This window comes from Corapipo altera, unplaced genomic scaffold, assembly GCF_003945725.1.
Source record: "Corapipo altera isolate COAL_440 unplaced genomic scaffold, ASM394572v1 44b, whole genome shotgun sequence".
In the NCBI taxonomy this organism is placed as follows: Eukaryota; Metazoa; Chordata; class Aves; order Passeriformes; family Pipridae; genus Corapipo; species Corapipo altera.
Genome location: NW_020884932.1, coordinates 4,296,376 through 4,319,076, shown reverse-complemented (window position 1 = coordinate 4,319,076; position 22,701 = coordinate 4,296,376). Strand labels below are relative to the sequence as shown.

Genomic DNA, 22,701 nt, shown 5'->3' with positions numbered 1-22,701 from the left:
ATTCAAATGTTGTGAAAATGATACAACTGAAGGATAAACAATTTTACATATATAAACATTTTGTATTGTTACTTCTGCAAGTATTTTAAGAAGTAGCCAGGTGATTGATGTGCTACATGTGATAAACCTGAAAGAGAATCAACTTTAGGAAACTGCAAAGTATCTTTCCATCAAACCAAGGTATCTGAAGATCTGGAAACCATGCCCCCAAAGGTCTCTAATAACTTGGGAGAATCTTGACACTGAACTTTTCAGAGAGGAGGATGAGACTCAATTTGGTTAATGTCATAAGACGAATTAAATCCACTAGAAGATAATGGATAGTTAGGGAGAACTCTGGGGTTTTTTTGTGAAAAGCAAGGTCTGTTTTTACAATAAAAATGTTATGTCTGAAACAAAGTGGCTTTTTATATGAGAAGGCACAGGATTAACTGTTCTTTTTCCTCTTATTTAAAAGCTGACATTGCTGCTACTGTCCAAGATAATAAATAAAGTGTCAGAGCAAGTAGAATACAGAGATGCTCTCAGTCTGCTATTTTATGTCTTATGCTTATTTAATTATCTCAATCAACTCTCTAGTTTTAAAGGATTATCTTGTAGCTTGACCAGAACACTGGGTTACTAATTTTTAAAAAAGTGTAAGTGTGACTGGATATCCTGAAATCTGCTAAAGTACAAGGTGAAAGCTGTATGACAAGGGGAGCCCCTACTTCCCTGTCCCTCAAAACTACATTTTTCTTTGTTTTGTACAACATCAGTACATGCTAAAGAAAGTCTATGCCAAATTAAACATAAATTCTGTAATGTTTATCTTAAACAAAACATAATTTAGAAATGTACATCTCGTCTTCAAGGAAGCTATACAAAGCAAGATAAAGATTAAATTATCAAATATGCTACTCGAAATACAACTAAAAGTATTAGACAAATAACATGAAACTGGAGAGAAGAATGAATTGAAATGAGAGAATTTTACAGAGATTGCTTTGCACAATCACACCAATCAACAAAAATAAGAGAGGAAATAAATTTAGAGGTCTTGCCAGGAGCCTGCTCTGGTCCAGACTCTCCATGGGGTCACAGTTTCCTTTGGGCACATCCACCTCCACAGGCTGCAGATGAATAATCTGCTCCACCATCTACCTCCATGGGTCGCAGGGGGACAGCCTGTCTCACTATGGCCTTCACCACAGGCTGCAGGGGAATCTCTGTTCCTACACCTGAATTACCTCCACCACCACCTCCTCCACTGACCTTGGCATCTGCAGAGCTGTTTCTCTCACACATTCTCACTCCTCTCTGCGGCTGCAACTGCACAGATTTTTTTTTCCCCAATCTTAAATACATTATCCCAGAGGCACTGCCACCATCACTGATGGGCTCAGCCTCAGACAGTGGTGGGTCTGTCTGGAAGCCAGCTGGCATTGGCTCCATCAGACACGGGGGAAGCTTCTGGCAGCTTCTCACAGAAGTCAACCCTTTAACTCCCCCACTAACAAAACCTGGCCAAGTAAACTCAGCACACTGTGTTACAGAACCCGACAAAAAGAACACCCTAAAATCTCTAATTCTAGGCTATAAACACAGTTGGTTTGGAAAGTCAAGTTAAATATTATTTGAAATTGGTTTTCACTGTCTAGAATCATTCTCAAATGAAGCTAGGCTTTAGCAAATTCAGGTATGCTTTAAATTATTTGGTGGACTTTATGAAGCTACTGATGAAAATAACACCATGGCTGCTAATTCTCCTATAATTCAGCAATGTCACTTCTCCTTTACCGGTTCTTTTTAAAGTCCACCTCTTTTTTCTTTAACCATCTTGCCACTGCACTTACATAGCAGGTATCCTTTCTCTGCTTGTACATTACTTGAAAGAAACTGACTTAAGTCCAAATATCTGTATCTGAGCAGCAAACCAAGGATTGTGGAAAAATGTGGAATCCAAAGATCATCACTGTAGCTTGCTGCCTTCAAATCTATGATATTTTATATTAACTTATTTTGACAGCGTATCAGAAGTTCAACAACAGCATGAGCAATCTCTTAGTCCCCCATAATTGCACAATATTTCAAGCTACTCTAAATATTTTAGAGTCAAATTGAATACAAACACTGTTATCAAATATTATCCTCTTCATATCATTGGATAGTAGAAATATTTAATACAAAAAATCAACTACATCTTTTCGACTAATGAGTTGAGGTTTTTTTGGACTTGATATCAGCTTTTACTCTGACAGCACCAAAATTCATCTTGACCTCAATAAGATCTGAATTCCTTCATTAAAACCAGTAACTTGATGGGGACAATTTCTATAAAAAAAAAAATCCATCAAAACCCCCACAAACCACATACCCCACACCAAAAAAAACCCCACTATGTAAACATCATGGAACTTAATTTCCTTGCATTAAAAGTCTGTGTTCATATAAAGATTTGTTCTATTGCCAAGTTCACTGAATATCTGTGGCATTCTGATTCTTTTGCCTAATCAAAATGACTGAAACACACTTCAGGTTCTCTTGGCTTCCCTCCATAAAATACGCTTAATGACTTCAAATGCAGAATAATCAAAGGCCAAGGATACATTTCATTGGTTTAAAAAGTATTCTCTGTCCCTTTGCTTTGATTTGGTTATGTCTACAATACCAAGTAAAGCAGAGCAATAGTCATCTACTTGAGAGTGTAAGACTTCACATTGAAGATCCACTGTCCCCTCTGATCATGTTTAAAAGGTTTTTTAATTCTGTCCTTTTCTGAAACTTCAAGTTTTGTTCATGATTTCATATTCAACAAACAAATTCTACATGTTAATGCACTTTTCTCCTCCAGTAAAATTTAAGAAACCAGACCAGTATCCAGAAGGCAACACATCCCTCAACATTCTGAGTACACGGCAATACATTATAAATTTTAAAAGACTTGAGAAAGCTTATTTTAATTAAGCAGTCATTTCAAGACATGCTCAAGAAGCTTTCCTTTATGTATAACAACCATTTCACAGGACTTGGGAATAACTTTAAATAAAAGTTAAAGTGATTATAGTATTGTTATGAAGCACTACAACATCTACATTAAACCACTAGCTATACTTCATTCATATATAGAAAAATCGTTTGTTAGAAATACTAAAGAAGAAACTCAATCGGCTGAACAGATTTTCCCTTTCCAAATGACCCAGAACTAAAAGAGAAATTGGAAAAGACATTGTCTAGATAATGATTTACCTAAATAGAGTTACTGAAATCCAGATTTAGTTTCCGTTATGTAGTCAAACAGCCTGCAGGTACAATATCTTCAGCTGGCACCAGGCTTAATGCTTTTTTATCGATCTGCCCATAGCTTAAGTGCGCATATAGGATATGGATTGTTAAACAATTCTTGTTATCTACCACTGATTATGGAAATATAATACATCTTGCAGCAGCATCTGCACTTTCTCTAACATGAAATGCTACTTAAAGCAAACTGTTCATTTTATCCTGTGAACTCTCTAACACCTGTGGGGCTTTTTGTGCACCAGCTAAATGGCTGAATTTGTTAAGCACCAATTACACAAAAAGCCCTCTCTGTTACAGCTCATGGTGTAAGTGATAATGTTATCATTAGATTCTTTGTATCTCAGTTGCATCAAATATAACATACAATTATAACTGCAATTAATACAACACATTCAGATTCTTTCTATTTCTTCTCTTCCTCAAGTGATCCTTAGCTTCTCCTCATTCGAAGATTTCAACAAAATTGTGGGATTTGCTCAAGTCAATCTTTGCAAAGGGTTTGGGACAGCTATTAATACTACATGCTAAGTGTTTCCTCTTTGGTGCTCAGTAGGAACAAATAGGAAAAAAAATCAATGTAATTTTCATATTTTTATTACATTTTGTCTCTCTACTTGTCACTATAGCACTGCCATCATTGCACCAAAGTTACAGGGAAAAACAAGGCTTTTGCAGTCCTCTAATTTTTTTTCCTCCCAGAACACAATTACATATTTATCTTTTCCTTTCTATTAACACCAAATCTACAATGGGTAAAGACCTTCTGTACCTTCCTTTTGTCCAAGCACTGAAGAAAGACCCACCTGAAGTGAATTTAAACTCTTAAGGTACTTCAGGGTTTGCTCTCAGGCATTCTGCTAAGTCAGAAGGTTACCAATCACTACATGAATGCGTGTAAAACAGTAACATACAATACTGTCAAGCAAACAGGAGAAACTCTGACTAAATTAAGGTAATGGCAAAACTCCCAGCACATTCAATGGGGCCAGGATTTCATCCTTATCTTGTTGATCAAAGCAATTATTTCACTGTTCAGAAGGACTAGACTGCTGCACCTGCCAAGGATTTCTTAGAGCAACCTACTATGGTGAGTCTTTATTGTATATGCCTCTATAACCTAACAAGGTAAGCTCTTGACTTGTCAAAAATACAACAACATAAACAGCATCCACAACAAAGATCTTTCTTTCATATTAGCACATAAGCCAGGTATACCAAAGCTCTCTTTAGCATAACCTTACCACAGGTATACACATGAATTATTATCACTCCCTCAACACCTATTACCAACCACTGATGGTCATACCTGCTGAAGTGGCATACCTCCATTAAATAGGAATTATTTGAACCGACAAATTAAGCACTTTCACGGTTTGGCAACGTTGTGTGCAAAAAAGCTTCCTATCTTACAGGGAATCACAAAGTACACACAGTACTATACCTATTTTACAGTAAAAAAGTATCTTTACATACCATGGACCCAAATTCAGAGTACATTAACCACGAATAGTACAACTGAACACCTCTTCTATTTCTTCACAGGGTTTGCAATATGTACTGTAACTACACTAACCAAAATGTATATGCAATTCAATAGCCAGAGAGAAACAACTTCTCCACATGAGAATCAATTTTACACTAAACCAGAACAAAACTCTGTTTTTAATGTGCTGCAAGGATGACCGAAAACAAAGGCTCTTTTTGACATAGATACCAGTATTTTTTATTTGGAAATATTTGAGAAATCTGTTGTAAGATTGTACAACAAGCATTTTCCTTTGATAACTAATTAAATGAAATAACCAAGCAGAACTGCTTTTTTTTCTTCTCAGACTGGGAAATTATTGCAAAGTATTAATTCTGCCAGTACAGTTCCTTCATAGGGAAACATGGCATAAGATGCCATGCATAAGAAAACCCTGTCCGTAACACATGGTATGACCCCTTCTAGATCTTAACCTCTTTAATTACCCCATCATACCCAGCTGGAGCCTGTTTTATATTACTCCATACAATCTCCTTCATCTCAACACTTTATAGCAGAATGTAATCAGACCCAGGATATCTAACATAATTTATTCCACTAACTTTAATATTGTGTGTAATTCCTGTCACGTTGTTGCATGCTGTATCAATGACTTGATTCAAATGAGAATGTCAGTTCATAACTTCATTTAAGTATTTCTGAACAGCAACCTAATATCCCTAATGATAACTCTAGTTAAAAGAAACCTCCTCCATTTTAAAGAAGACAAAAACCAACTAATTCATATCTATTTAAATAGATTTTAAGATTGGAAAGAAACAGTCTGATCATTTAGCCAGACTTTATCCTGAAATGTCCTCCACAAATTCCTATATGTAACTCAAGCATCTATTTATTTCTAAGCTGTTTTCAAGAATGTCACCAGCAATTATTTTTACTTAAAAAAAAGCCTCAGTTTTGACTGAAATGTTTATTTTAAAAAAGTGCTAGAAGAAACAAATGCTTATCAGCACTCTGATACAATTTTAAGATAATCACAAAAGATTTCTCAGTGCAGCTACAAAATTTAATATAGTTCAGTACCACATAACTTACATTAAAAAGGTTGTTCATATTATTTATTACCCTCAAGTTGCACTATTTCTGTTCAGCCATCCATTCGAATTGAGGCATCCTTCATCATCCATATATATCAGACATTCTCTTTGATGTCTCATGGTAAATTTAAAGGCTGAATAAATGTTCTTTGAAACACAGAGTGTGGCACAGCTGCTTATTGTTACATAGAAGACAGTAGCTCATTAAAATTGAAAGTTGATTAAAACAGTGGAACATCCCCCAATCATATTCCAACTTTGAAGTAATACCCTTTTCAGTGATATCTCTAATTTACAGTTAACTAGTTTTCTTAAAGTGGAATAAGTCAAGCCTTGGTTAAGGTCAGAATTAATAAAGTACATCTTTCATCAGAAGACAGATCCCAGCAATGCACCCCGCTGTGGTATTTGCACTTATAACACACAAACAGCCAACAGATACACAGCCTACCAAGTTAATCGCATGAAACTCATCAAGCCTACAGTTTTTGCCAGTTTGCTGAAGGTTTCTATAATCCTACAAAAAAGTGCTTCAGCATTATGTAGCTAACTACACATTATTTTTTATTAGTGCTTTAGCAACCTCCTAATTAGCAAAGAGTGAGCTGAATCTTTGCCTCAAAGTGTAACTGAATCAGAACAACATCTTAGGGATTCAAGTTTACGTAGCTCTTCACTTTTTAATACCCCCTTATCACCACTGCTTATGTTTCAGCCAGGACACAGTGAGGAAAAAAAGAATGATACTAAAATATTTTCAAATCTGCCTGAGTCCTGAAGCACCTTGTATATTTGATTTCATTCCATAATGCAGCTTAAATACGAGATGAAAGTTTTAGGGATGGGTGAATCTGAATAAACACATGGGCAAGGGAAACATGAGTTTATGGACCTTCACTTACCATGTGAATATTAGCTGAACCATTGATACCAGGTTCACACTAACAGCTGACTGCTCACAATAACAATGGAACAGTCATAAACATGGTCTCATTCTTTAAGAATTAAGACAAAAAAAATATGCAAGTTCAATACTGATGATAACACAATCAGGCATCCAGCTTCAGGAAAATGTCACCCTTTTTCTCCCTTAGAAAAATCCATCAGGACCATAGCAGGGGCAATTCACAATGTAGCTACTGAGGAATGTTACTGCAGCCACATCTGCATCCTATCTGTGCTGGAGGTGATCCCTCAAAAAGACACCTCACTGACTGTTATCCATGACCCAAGATGCTACCTTAAAATGCCACTATTTTAACCACAGGCTGACATGCAAGGGTTTGAGCTATGCTTGCTGAGACACTGGCTGTGCCTCATGCTCTCTAAAACCCAGCATGTCCAATCACATCTACCTCCAAGTCTGCTGATCCAACCACCCAGAGGCACTGAAAACTGCCCTATGTGGCCAGATGGATCTGGCCACGTAATATGTTCCCTGAAGTTCAAGAGCTCTCTCTCAAATTAGCATAGTTAACCTCAGGGAATTATTCTTTAATTGCAGTGTAGTTTTCCACTACGGAGGGGGAAGGGGGGGGGAGGGGGGAGCGAAGCCAAAACAAAACAAACAAACAAACAAAAAACCCCACACCAACACCAAAAAAACCCAAACAAAAAGAGAAGTCATTTATTAGTACAGACACCCCTGGCTCTCTGAAACTCACAACCCAAGAAAATTTTAGCTAAAGTTATAATAAAACTGCCGGTTTAAGCTTTGTTATTATATAGTTGTGCATTTTAAAAACAATCTTCTCATACAGACTTCATCATGCTTAGACCCAAGACAAATTCAGCTTCACATGTTAAAGTCACTCTTTTACCTACTGAAGTTATAAGACCTTTAAAACTAATTTTTTTGTTGTTTCAAAAAAGCACTGGGAACTTTTCTGTATGCAACTCAAAACCAGCTGTACTTTGCAAGTAAAAACTTTCCAAGTGCCTGGCTCTCTGCAGATTTTTGGCAAATCTGCTTGAAAAATTGAAAAGTGGGGGCCTGAGCCAAAGCTTACTGAAGTCTATGGAAAAACTCCCACAGATTTCATCAGGATTTGGATTAAGCTCTGAAAAAGTCTGAAGTAATTGAAAAATCAGTTCTGCATGTACAAAATATGAAATTTTCACTAGGCGTAGATTTATTAGACTCTTTATGGTAATGTGGAAGAGCAAATACACTGTAAATGGTGTTAGTGATGTACATATAGTTTTACACTGTTAGTTCACCACAGACTTCCACAGACTTGTCCATGTTACTTGCACTACCTACATAATAGAAATGTTGAAATCAATCCCACATACACACCTTTACTTCATTTTAAAAAAATCTGATTATTGAGAAAAACTGAAAAACTAATACCTTCCTTGCTCAAGTGTTTTTTTTATTCTTTTTTTTTTTTTTTAATTGAAGGCCAAACAAAATATGGAGTAAGAGTTTCCCTTCAAAAGCTGTGAGACAAATTTCAGTGATAACACACACAAAAAAATAATTATACAAGCAACTATCTCATTCTGGGTACACTTGCTCAGGACAGTTTAAAATAATGTTTCACTAGCAATTTCAACTCAAATGCATATAATTTATGGTAGTGTAAGAGAATAATCAAGTTTACTCAACCTAAATGTGTCAGAAAACCAAGTCAAGTGGCAAATGCATAACAAATGGGTTGTGGTACCTGAAATAATGGTCACAGCATCTCCTAATGTGTAAACAGTTGTATCTCTGCTGGCTAAAGGATGCTACTTCTAGTCAGAAGAAACTGAATAAGCCATTAACCTCAACATACCCTGTCTTGAGCTATATATTACATAAAAATAAATACTTACAATCAGCTTAAGAGAAATGTTGCATACACATATGAAGAAAAAGAAAAAAAGGAAAAGGCTCCAAAATAATCTGTGTTCAAAATGTTAAGAGAAGAGAGGAGACTTGGAAATTATTTTCCAAACCACTCTCACCTCCTTCATCCTTCTGTACTATATCTCCTCCAATACCTTTTTGTGGATGGATACTTTGCCATGGTTGTAGTTATGAAAAGTAGATAATCACTGTAATTTTGTGGTGGTCTTGTCTAGATAGGGACTAGAAAGGAAAAGTAATGTCATCCAAACTAGAGCTAATTATTGTCTTCAAATGCCTACAGCTCATGTATGAATACCAATGTACTCCATCAGATACACTATTCTTGTAGGTTGTTTTTGAAATATCACAGGAAACAAAAACTTAAAGAAACCAAGAAACCCGTTAAGCAGAAATCCAAAGAATTACTAGACACACAAGACTGAATCTCCATTAATATCATACCTTAAATAAAATGATTATGCTATATTATTAACGTTTGGCTTTTTTTTTTTTTAAATTACAATTTTTTTCCAGCCTCTTAAAATAACTGTCTAGGTTTTAGCTTTATCTTTTTTACCTGCTACTATCAAGTCTTCTGAAATGGAAGGTCAGAGGCTGTACGCTTTCTCCTTTAGCAATACTTTCTCCATAGTTTTGGACAATTACCTTATTAATACATATTTTAGAAGTTTATTTCTGCTTGTGGTCTCTCAAGGACTCAAACAACATAGAAAATAAATCCCAGTGACAAGCAGGATCATTAGGGGAAATTCTTTCAACTGACAGTTATTTTCACCAAAAGCTTACCTCAACATTATGAACCATTTGTGACCACTTATACCTAAGTAGGATGTATTAAAATTTAATGGATTTTGATGCAAAGAGCCAGCAATAGAATTGTGCACACCAAGGCACTAATGTGTTGATCCGAACTGTACTTAGATGAGGCAAGTTGGAATTGCAATGCTGCCAACTAAATTTCATAGTACCACAAATGAATGAATCCCAGATCTCAAGTGGGATTTCTTTTTTATTCATTATGCATGACATTTTCCTCTTTAAATTATTCATTTGTTAAAAAATATTATTGCTTTAGCCTTCTTAACCTTTGTACTCCTTCCCCCTGTGGTTTTTGCCAGCTGTAATATCAATTGAGGAGGGGAGATGTTCTAAATAACATAATAAAAATCTTTTTACAGCCCTACACAGAAGTGCATCGTGTTACGTTTCCATCTTATTTTGCCCCTTTTCACAATACTGGAATTGGGAATGCCCTGAAAAAAAAATTACATATATTTTCTATCAGTGCCTTCATGTCAATTAAAACAAAAATTAATTCCAATGCTTTACCATTGTTTACATCATCTCTGAAAATTAACCAATTGGAGAACTATCATTTGAGTCCATTTGAGGGTGATAAAAGTTGACCAAATGAATTTAAAGACCACCTCAGACATTCTTCCGTGCTTTCTTCCCAAGTCTGATATTCAGATTTCCATTTTTAAATATCCTCACCTAAACCATGCCAAATAATATAAGAACAGGCCACAAGTAGTGTTAGACTGACCACAGTCTATTACTCTGTAATCTGTGTTTTATCAGTAAAACAACTAAACCCAACTGTACGTAGGACCTATGACACAAGATTGCAGGGTTTATTTGAACTCTGTTTTTACACAGGTACTATGGTACGACCTTGGGAAAGTCACTTATTTTTTGTATAGTTCAATTTTCCTTTCTGCGTAAATAAATGACCAAAGTTACTAAAACAATAGAAATAAAAGTTTTAAAGAGTAAAGTAAGTTGCAATGGAAAGAAGTTACAAAGAGTAAAGTTCCCCACTAGAGAGCCAAACAATCAAGTTTCTGGCTCCACTGAACTGCTCTTAAGCTTTTCTTGAGCAACCACAAAATCTTGTTGCTGTAAGTGCTCCCAAAACTCTCCCTAATGATTTGCTACTCCCCTTCCTTTTCACTAAATCAGCTTTATGGGGCAAGGGACATATTTTAGTCTCAAAAACAGTACTCAAATAATTAGTTTAAAATATTTGATATATTACTATTTGCTTATTTCTAGGCTTTTATATTAAGATAGAACTGCTCATCATGAACAGCTGAAAATTTTCTGCAAAAATATTTTGAACATGGAGAACTAGAAGTCAAATTAAAGTTGCAGCACTGTATTACGTTCCATTAGATACCATATCGTGTCTCATTTTTAGCTGGCACAACACAATTTAACAGGAGCACATGACAAAACTAAGGGCTGTAAGAGTTATAGCAACTTCTTTGTTCTTTTCATTCTTATGTGATTATCATCTACAATTAGGCAGGGAGAATAAAGTTATGTTTAAACTGGCACAACAGCTCAGCTGTGCAGAGCTGCACAAATTGGACACAGAAGCACACAATGATCATGCTGTTTACAGATTTAGCCTCTGTTACACCTTTGTCAAAATCTTGTTACGCACTTGTTAAAATCTTGTTGCCTAACAGATCCACACTAGTACCACAGGATTTTCTCTGCAGTTTCTGCTTTGGGTCAACCAGGTTGACAGCTGACCACGAAAAGGGTCTTCCTTTCCTTTTGTTGCTACCTCTCACTGTCAGTCATTTATTTACTCCCTTGGGTGGGTAGTGATAGAGTTACTGGCTCCAAGTATCACAGGGAAGGAACTGTGCATAGAGTTGCATGGACATCAAAGGGCACGGTATGGAGAGGGAAACCAGTGAACCCTAATGTAGAGAGGAGAAATACAGAACACAATTATGGAAAATCAGAGGGAGAAAACCAGACATTTTACCAAATGTCTGTTTCCCTTAAGGCAATACGAAAAATAAAGGAATTTTGAAAAAACTTATACATGGTGGATCTGTTCTGGTTTCAAAGCAAGTAGTACATGAGTTCCCACAGAATAACCTTTATCTGGGCATGTGAATCCTGGCTTCTACAGGCAAGAGAGAAAAAGCATGTACTTCTTAAAATGCAAACATACATTAATTTTCAAATCAGATAAATAAAATTTTGAGCACTTAAAACATTAAGAGTAATGAATGAGATACTTCAGCAATACATAGCTATATTTCATATATTAAACAAATTTAGCTAGCCAATGTGAGAAAAAAACTTTCTGTTTAAATGTAGATTTACTCTCTTTTATATAATCTCACACATTAAAACAATATTTTTTCACTATTAGTAAACAATCCACTTCCTGGTGAAATCAGTCTTCAAGGTATTTAATTGATCAACGTGTACAATTCTAAGTAAGTTAGAAAAGATGAATTAGAGTTTTCCTTGCAACAATTAGAGTCGCTTAATGTCAAATTCATATTTAAGGGCCTGAGCTAACAAATCCATAGGAAAAAATTGGCACACAGTCTTTTGTAAGTGTGCTGTAAAAGCCTCTGGTTACATCTAAGAAAAAAGTCCTTAACAAATTGCCTTTCAATGAGAAACAAGTACTGTTATTAAGGTTTAGATTCCTGACCTCACAGATACTTGCCAATGTTCTTTAGATACTTTTGTAAATGTTACTGGAATGGAAACAGATGGAGAATACTGGAAACAGGTGAGGAACACTATGGAAAAGATGGGTAAAATGCTGAATCTAATTTGGTCAATGACAGTTTCCACTGACCAGTTCCATCAGTCAGTACTGAGCAGTGTTCAGGTCTACAAAATCCTTGCAAGTACTTGCAGCAAGCTTTGTGAATACTTTTCTTTATATAGATTTAATAAGCAGTGCTGAAAAGCTTTATGAATAACCAATATATTGAAACTAAAATAAGAAAAAAAATATCTAAAAGCATTATTCTAAGGGTTACTAAAGGAAAACCAAAAAAGTGGTTTAATATTTTATTGCCATAGAAAGCGTATGGAAAATATCTGAAGTGATACCCACACTTCATAATGGACCATAGTCTTCTGCAAAAACAAACAACACTGGACTTGTGTCACATCTGTGAGAAAAAAACCATATTTTTATACACACCTTTGCACCAGCATGGAAGGCCATACAAAGCTGTCAATGCACCATGATCTCAGGCTCACAATACTTGAAAGGATTTCCAACCATGCCCTGTCAGCCTCAAATGATTTTGACAATATTTGCTCATAGTTCAAAAGCATCATCCAGTCCTCAGTACCAACTTGTGTCTGTGCCTTCTTCAGGCTTCTTGAAATCTAAACTATATGATTTTAACTTCTTCAGGAAAAAAAAAAAATATGAGAATCTGTGTGAGTACAAATTGCAGCCAGTACATTTTTCAAGATATTCTGCATTAAAGTCCATACTATAAAGTTTGAGAATACCTGATGTATACTGCATGTTCTGTTCCCCTAATGAGCAATGAAGAATTGATAATTAATGGTGTAAGAGAGGAATTTGCAACACCAATCCTATTTTTTCAGACCAAACAATTACTGGTCTTCCTTTAAAGCACACTCAGTGTACTAGGAACTTCGCAGCAATGTTTACGTCTAATTCTAATATATAAATTAATATTGCTCTTCCAGAATCTCAAGTCCACATGTTTTTCCAATTAGTACTAACATTCTCCTCAAGTTTAATAGCATGTAAACAGAGATTTCCTTAAGGAATATTACACATTCTCTTGCATCCCAATTTCCCAATGAAGAACATAGCTTTAAAATGGGTAATATTCACTCACAGATATCACTACAAGATTTTGAAAAGAGGTTTTTAAGAGCTTATGCAAGGAAAAAAAACCTCAAAAACGTTTCATCTTCTAAAGCATAACTATAAATTCTGGGTGCGTATATATATTTAATGTGGTAAAGAGCATTGTCTTTAAAGTTTGCATTTATCCATTTTTAATCTAAATTATAGAAACATGATTATACAAAGCAGAATTGTAATCAACTTGATAAATTAAAAGCTATGAATACAAAGCATCAAATCAAGTAAACACTATTATGCTTCTTCAGTATAAATACAGAATGGGAAACATCCGGTTAGGCAACACATTTGTAGGAAAGGGTCCTGAAATTGAAATGGGGCAGAGCACAGCAGGGTATACTCCCTGATACAGACTAAAGCAAAAGCATTCCAATTTTGGAAAACAATCAGTAAGAATTGAAAATCACCATGAAAAGGCTAAGATAATTTAGTCACAATCAGTATAAAAGTTACTGAAGGAATGTACTAAAAAATATTCCGAAGTTTTAAACAATATAGAATTTCATTAATTCCTACTTCCACCTTCAATATTCAAAATAAACCAGCTTGATTTGCAGGAAAAACAACGTATATCAAACATTAGGAAAATCTTCATACAAAGACACTAAGCTACCATAAAAGCTATCAAGAGATATTGTTCAACCTTGTTCGAGGTGTTTAAGAGTTCAGATAAACAGTGATGTTCTGGATACATTAACCCCATTGCAAGACAAAGGGGAAAACTAGATGGGCAGTCATCTTGACTTCTAGCTCTAACTTCATATAAATTTTAAATATTACACTTACACAAAACTACTTGCAAATCCTATTTCCTGGATGCAAATCATTCCTCCCTTTCCTTATAATTTCAGTTCTAAAGATTCAGGGAGGTGACAATCTTTGGCATTCCACAGATTTCAGTGATGCAGCCCAGTAAATGACTTTTAGGTTAAATAATAACTTCTCTACTGCTCCAGTTATATTCAGCTATGTAAGTAAATCATGTTAGAGCACAGTACAAAGATCTCCTAATGAAACAAAGAGGAAAAAAAATTACTGAGGTCCAGTTAAACACAGTAAGTAGAAGAAAAAGGATGGTTTTAAAGAAAAATAAAGTCCTAATTTAAAATTAAAATCCTTGCTTGAACAAAGCCTTGAACTGATACAACTGGCATTTGCACATCACATCAGGAACTAATACAGGAAAACAAGAATCACATTCTAGCCAGAGTAGTTGAGATACCCAAAATACAAGTGAAGCAATAATGTCAACAGAGATCCGATCAGACTGACACCTAAACAAGTCTTCAAACAGCTACAGCTAATACTGATGATGGTTTTAAAAGCAATCCTGCAAAACACACAGATATTATAAGAGCATTAAAAACTAAAGAAATAACTGTAGTTAACTACAGGTGATCAGGATTTATGCTATAAATTCTCACAACCATTAAACTCAATACATGACAACCTGGGTGGCCCACATCACCTTTCCCAGCACTTCCCTGGCACTGACCCACACTTCGGGTTGGCACCACTCCCTAAGCCCCTCACCATTCCTCTCATCCAACTGTTTATGCTTTGCCAAAGGCAACACAGTACATGATATAGCCTGATGTGACTTACAGTTATAATCATATTTAGCCAATGATTCTGATTAACTTTTAATCACTCATATAAAAACATCTTACATATTGGAAAACTATCATGTCCCTCCTCAAACTTCTCCTTATTTTTCTCTCAGAAGAAACAAAAGGCAAAATTGTTTCCATCATTTATAGTTTCTGTGCTCTTCTCTGAACTCTATCCAATTCATCTAGGTTTTTCCTGAATTCTGTTCCCCTGTGAATCTTCCTCCTGAAGAACAGAAAAAAATATTCGTATCTCCTCATTAGAAGTCATATGACTACATTCCAAAGTTGGAATTCACCTTTAATGCAATCATATTGCTGACTTCTATTCAGTTGCTGGTTCGCTATAACACCCCTGAGCCTATCCTATAGCAACAGTGCTTAAGGAATTATTTCTCAAATTTTAGTTTGTCAGATTCTTACTTGCTAGAGTCCTTGACACTTGTCTCAACTGAAAACCATCTTACCTTTATCAAGATCAGCATTATTGTTCTTTCAATATGCCTGAAACTACTGCAACCTTGTTGCAAAACCACAATTTTAACATTCGTGCCCATATGCAATCACTGAAGCCTATAAAGAAAATAATGAACAAAACCAAATCCAGCAGGGACTATGGCCTACTTCTAACATATACTCTTGGATTAACTACAAATACTGGCAATTACTTTTGAAGGCATCTTTCAAATAGTTGGACACTTAAAAATAATCATCAGCTTTTCAATGTGGTTTAAGGCAATTTCTCCAGATTTCAGGGTCACCATCTTGAACATATTAAATATAACTTCTAGAAACTGAGCCTACTGTTACAGTGCTGCAATGCCTGAAGGGTCAACTTTAAAAGAAATTTGTAATAGTTGGTTGCTACGGAAAAAGTGGTTTCCACAATTAAGAAAAAGAACCGGCTTAAGTGGCAATGAACAAAATTGTCAGGCTACACTACAGAACAATTATGGGACCATCTCTGGCTTAGCTTGGAGTTTAAACATCCTGAAGAACTTTCCCCTACATTAACATTCACTATTTAGCCATAAATCCTCAGATACAAACACAATTCTCACTCTTCCTCTCCATGTATGGTTCTACCTCATTCTTCCTACCTACTCCTGTTCTCTCCTTTAAGGGCTGAGAGAAGTTCGTCTATTTTCCAGGTATTATCAAAGAGCTCTTTACTCAAAAGCATACAGTTATTTTGTATACTGGTTTCCCTTTATCAGGCTTTGTTTTCAGTTTCTTCCTCGTGTAAACAGAACAGGCATTTTTAATTGGAATTAACAGTGAGGTAAATTTCTAGATTGTCCCCACTAACTCACTGTTTTCACACTGAGGAATGGTCTCAGCCACATGAATTCATTTCATTTAGCTGAATCTCACCAGGCAGATGAATCCCAGGAATGTACCTAGAGCACTCCAGCTGCTAATGGAGAACAACTACATCAGACAGGCACAGAGCTAGTTCTGAAACACACAAATGACAAGTCATGTTGCTGGCCTCAAGTACAACTCCCTGCAGATCTGCTTCTAACAGACCACACTACTTGCCAAGGTAAAGATAGCCACAGAAAACCCAAACAGGTGACAAGACAAATATGTTTAAAAAGCACCAGTTAAAACTTTACTCTCAAAAAAACCTCCAAGTTTTCTCCAGCCTGTTCAAAGACACACACAGTTTCAAATAATACAGTTCATCCTGCTGGAGAGTAACTCCTTAAATACTATGCTATTCTGAGTATTTGGTAGAAGTATTTATCCCTAATCACAAAATATGCTGAGTTGGCAGGGACCCACAAGGATCACGGAGTCCAAATCTTAAGTGAATGGCCCATGCGGAGATCAGTCCCACAACCTTGGTGTTATTAGCACCATGTTTTAACCAAATGAGCTAATCTGAGGGTCAATGAGCCTGTCCTGTAGTATAAGATGAAATTTCTTTTTTTTGAGCTCTTTTGAAAATAATATTCTCTCAACAGTTAATGAATAAATGCATAAACATACAGACTCTTTTATCAAGACGTCAGGTTGAACTTTAAATGAAAATAAGAAAGTTGTATTAGGTTTTATAATTTCTTTAAATGATTCCTTCTTGTGATATTCTGAAGCGTTAGCCTAATTAGGTCATTATTTTGATTCTTAATTAGGAGTTTTGATTTCCAAAGGGCCACACACAAGAGCAATTTTGAAAGCAAAACTATTCATTTTGAAATCTGCATTTGGATTACAGGTTTTAATTCTTTTTAATGTTAATTATGGCCAAAGGGCATTTCAAGAACAGCTAGAACAGTTTATGATGGGTGCAACACTGCTGTACCAGGTCTCAACCAGTTCCTTACAGGTACTCAATTTTTCACTATGCATCATGTAAAATGGTAATTCTGGTCCCAGGTATTGCCAATACTTGGCTAACAGCCTACAGTCAAATACCTTATGTTTTCCTTGGAATGTACTTCTTCCTTGTTTTATTTGAAAGGCAGTATAACTGTCTACCTCTACCACAGTAGTAAAAATTATTCTTGCACATGTCACTCATGCCTTCTTGGTGTTATTTTGACCTCATTTAATAGAAAACAGTGGGTTTAGCAGTTTTAAATATTTTAGTCTTTGTATACACTGTGTAGGGAGCATGATTGGGCCCTTTCCCAAGGTACTTCATCAAGAGTAAGATTTCTTCCGATTTGTTTACAATTTTTACAAATTTTTCTGTCTTTTCCTAACAGAATTATTCATAATCAAATTGCATAGTTCCCTGAACTCAATAACACTAGCCAACTGTACAGGTAGAAGTGAATTTCCTTATTAAATCAATTCACCTTATTAGCATAGGTAGAAAAAGATGAATTGCAGCTATTTACACCTTTTCAGAATTCTTAGAAGAATGAAGACAATGGTTATATAATCAAAGGTCAACAAAAGAAGTGCCTTTTACACATATTTTAGTCTTGCAAAGAAATACTAACAAAAATTTCTAAAACAAATATGACACTTTTTTAGCCTCACATGATTATGAATCTGCTTCCAGATACAGGAATAGTGAAACACTAAACAAAAATTATATATATATATAAAATTTCTACCATTTCACAGTCTGCAGCCATCTTATCAGATCATTTACAGCAGCACACACAAAGGAGGGCTGCACATAACAATAACAGGGACTTCTGAGCTGCTGAAACATTGCACAGGTCATTCATATTATATTATATTAAACAGGAATTTAATTATTCTTTGTAATGTAAGAAAACAAAGTACTGACAATCAAGATACTGCCCTAACACAACTCCAAACTTTATCAAAAACAATACCCAAAATAATAAACTCCAATTTTTAAGCATGAAGTATACATATAACACATACTTTTCCCAATAGATGTGAAGACTGCTGTAGTGGAAGGAAGTCATTGAGGTCAAAGGGTATAGTGATATTTTGTGGTTTAGGAGTGTATGAAGCTGAATGAACAGCCAATCCAAATTCAGAGTAGAAAGCTGGGAAAAAAATACCTTTTTCCAAGCCAGCAGGAGTATCTGATGTTTACTAAGAGACTATCTGTCTCACAAGAGGAAAAAGGCAGGAAGAAAATGTCTTGCAATAGTGCAAAGACACTAAACTTCTGACTCTGCAGAAAAGGTGAGCCTTTGGTCCCAATGTTACTATAAAGTAGGAATATAGAAAAGGACATGAACAAAATTTCCTTTAAAAATGGTAATTCCATGACATTCATTTAAATCATTGTGCACTGTGAAATCTTGTCCACATTCTTTTTCTATATGAGAAATACTATTCAACACATACTTAAATTAGTTTCATCTTCAATTTCATGCTTACTGTGAGATACCACCCAGCCAACTAGTACTTTCTAATGCTGCAGATTTTTTTTCTCTGGTTATCAGTACTTCATAATTTGACTTATAGATATGCCATAAAGCCACTAATGAAACTGTAATCATTTCTTTATCAAGAAAGCAGGACTTTTCACTCCTCCTTTTTCTGTCACATTAGAAACATACACACGTACATATCCAATTGAAAAGTGCAAAGAAATAAGAGATAAGACTTTTAGAGGATAAAGATGACCATCTGGAGTTCATTTGCTGCATTGTTGAGCATATTCATTCTACTGTCATTCTACTGGTCAGCAACAGAGTGTTTGGTTTTCATAATCAATGAAAACTAAACTGCCAGTAAAATGAAATGCACAAAATTTTTAGTTTTAATATGCAAATAAGTATTTTGAATTCTGAAGATGTACTTCATGGCTTACCTGGCATGACAGCAGCTTGCTGAGTGGCCAAGTCTGTACTTAATGAGAGGCGACCACCTTTGGCCAATCTATCACAGAAGAGGGTGATGTTCTTCTTCAGTCTGCTGGTATCTTTGGGCATGCACAACTGGCTGCTGAGAGTCAGGGCCTGCTCTTTAGAGCTCTTTGACAAACAAGTTCTTAACAAGTAAGAAACTGCAGCATCCACAGTTTCTTCCCAACCCTGCATTAAAGAAATGGAAATTAAATAAAATTAGGTGAACTGTAATATGATGTAGCATATTTAAAATAAAGTAACAAAACAAGGACTGAGATTTTCAAATTATATTGATAGATAAAATATCATTTGGGGGTTAATGAGTGTCATGAACACTCAACTTCAACTTGTACAAGCAAAAGCTGAAAAAACAATCTTGTTCCAACATTAGATCTACAGAGAATTCTAACTTCAATAATAATAACATAAGGACAGTATGTGATATAACAGTTGAATTCAGTATTAATAACTGAAAACTAGATGTTCCTGGTTGTGACATTTAGAAATAAAAACAGAATGGAGACTTAAATAAAACATAATACATAGTATATAACATTGTGATGAAGATATATCAAGGCCAGGAAAAAAACCCCAAACTTATCCAATTATACATTCTTTGGAATCACGTCTAATATTCTGATAACACATCAATAGTAGAAAACATCATGACTGCAACCCAAAGCTGCAGACATTCAGTACCCATCTATCAGTTATGATACCCACAGCATTAGTAGAGGTGTGTCAGTGCTGTGACGAATGGGGACTTTGATTTCAGCATAGTGCCGAGTTGTCAACATTTATGAAAAAAACAGCTTAGTAATCACTTCTGTTAAAATGAGCAGCTACCTACGGAAAAGCTTTCAGGAGGAAAAGCCATATTCAGTGTCATATTCAGTATATGTATTTCCACAAAATAACAATAAAGTGCAGGCTTCCGCAAATAACACTCAGTAAAAACAAGAAAATTTCTTTTCACGAGGCACCTTGAAAAGTATATTTAAAACTTAGCTTCAAGGTTGTAATCTGCACTGTAGTTTTCAGTGAAACAAACAAATGTTCCTTTAACAAGAATCCTGGATAGCAGAAGCCCTTATTATTTGTGACAAGGTTATTAGGTTAATGCATAAAATCTAATATATGACATCTATCTCATTTTTGCAATACGAAATGCAGATTGACTCCTCTTGATGCATTTTGAAATCTTAAGTTACAGCCTGTGATGAGACCATATGATTAATCAAAAGCATCTACACTGAACCAGAAAGACACTCACAAAGCCTGCTCATGACAATCTTACAGAGCTTGGACAAAGTCTTCTAGTTTTTAAGCTCTTTCTCATGGTGTGTTCTAGTTAACTGAAAACATTCAGTTGTACAGCAAAATCATCTACCTATCCAAATTTCCACTACTCGATAAGTGTAACTTTTGAAAGAATGATGGTGTCAACCCTGCTGGAGTCCACTGACAAGCAAATAAGTTTAATTAATTTCTTTAATTAAATACATATGGCTTTCGTGAAGGGTACTACCTTCAACACAGAGAAGTAAAACCCACCCCTCTTGACCTTGTTAAATTCCAGATCTAGGTTAGATGCTTACTAGTGGTCAAGTACATCAGTAAGACCACACAGTCATATGCACTTCAACCTTATCCAAACATACATTTAGTGTCCTGAAAATGTGCTGTATGTGTATAAAATACTTATATTTTGCAGAGAAACAGGATCACCTAGTAAGGTTTTCTTAGTCAACATTTGCCTTTCCTAACTTCAGAATAACAACAGCATTAACCTACTATCTTATCAGGAATTGCCCCCTCAAAAAATATGTAAATTAGAAAAATACACCAATCAATCAATCAATGCTGTGGTATCTTAACGTTTTTCAAATATTCTAGAAAGAGTCCATTAGAGTGCAATGCATCCACTGACCTGTGATGGTGACAGGAAATCATCCATTCTGCAGCCAATTTAAAGAGGTTAATGAGCTGGTAAATGCTGTCTACATTCCCACATACTGGGCAATGAAACTCAATATGTACAAAGTATCAAAAACAGCCAAGCCAGGCACTCCTAATTATACTACAAATCATGAAAAATAGGACAATATAAACATAAGAATCTTGAGTTTCACTAAAAGACAAAGAAACGTGATTAACTGGTGTCGGCATACAGTAGCCGAGAAGTTGGCCAATATGTCTGTCCATTTAAGTTGTAAAAATGCAGGCAAAAGGAGCATTTAAATAAAAGTACTGAAATACAAGCTAAGGAAAGTCAGGAAATTAAAAATGGCTAGTATTCTGTCCTTGGCTTACACAGGTATGTTTTACTTTATACCATAGCCTTAACATTTTCCAACCCTTGTTCTTGTATTTAATTTCCATGTAAAACTGGTTTCTCAGTAGACCATAAAACTATCTTCTCCAATTCAAGGTCTGTTGACCTACTAAGTCCTGTCAAATCCAAAGCAGCCTTTGTGATTAGTGAAAGAGTACATAAAAGCTACATCTAAATGAAAAAAAAACTTGATGGAAAACTGTTGAGATGATTTTATACAACTAAAAATTTGCCAGCAATTTTTATTGGTGCAAGGGGAGAACTGAAGGAACAAGAAAAATGTTTTACCCCTATGTGTTAAGGAAAGTTGAAAGATGTTTGAAAATGAAAGCATTCTAGTCTATAGCCCACGCTGAAGAATGATTCTACAGCCACAGCTGTAGAATGGCTTTCTGGGTAGTATTCTGCATATTTGAGGTCTGAAAGGAACACCTTCAACGTGTGATACCAGTAATCCATCATTCTATGACCAGCAAGCATTGCCGTAACTGTGACAACAAATGTGAGTCAAGACTCACAGAAAGAGGCATTATTAAACCATCCAAAGTCTTCCTATAATTGAAATAGATAAAAAAAGCTTAATTCATCAATTTTACTTTTTCTCTGGGAAAGACTGGGCTTCATATTTTGCACATATGCATTATTATTATTTTTCTCTTGTAGGTAATAGGTAGAGATTGGCACTTTCTTTTAACCAAATCAGATACACTGCAGAAGTCTGAACACCACATCACTTATAGTCCATACAAACTATCATTACACTATCACTGAAGATCCTCAGGGGTCATGGCATATCTGAGTGTGAACATAATTATACATTCAATCTCACTTCGGCATAAGGCTTCATCTAGAGTAGCTAATTTTTAGGAAGATTTTTAGCTTATACCATTTGCCGAAAAAGAAGGAAGCTCCAAAATTATGTTCCCTTCAAGGTAAATGACTCATCTACTGTTATTCTAAAATTCTAGACAATGAAACTGGAGGCTCTTCCAGCACGGGAGATCTCATGCTGCAAATCGTCAGGCTGTAGAAAGGGCACTGGTTCTGTGACAAAATATACA

At 35.4% G+C, this 22,701-nt stretch overlaps 1 protein-coding gene across 2 annotated transcripts in view; it reads right to left on the bottom strand.

Annotated features, from left to right (window-relative positions):
- BBS9 (Bardet-Biedl syndrome 9) overlaps positions 1-22,701 on the bottom strand; it is a 284,671-nt gene that overhangs the window by 122,271 nt on the left and 139,699 nt on the right. For both annotated transcript variants that reach the window (XM_027659381.1, XM_027659382.1), the window contains exon 21: positions 19,269-19,491. In XM_027659381.1, coding sequence (XP_027515182.1) covers positions 19,269-19,491 — 223 coding nt within the window. The remainder of the gene's footprint in view (positions 1-19,268; positions 19,492-22,701) is intronic.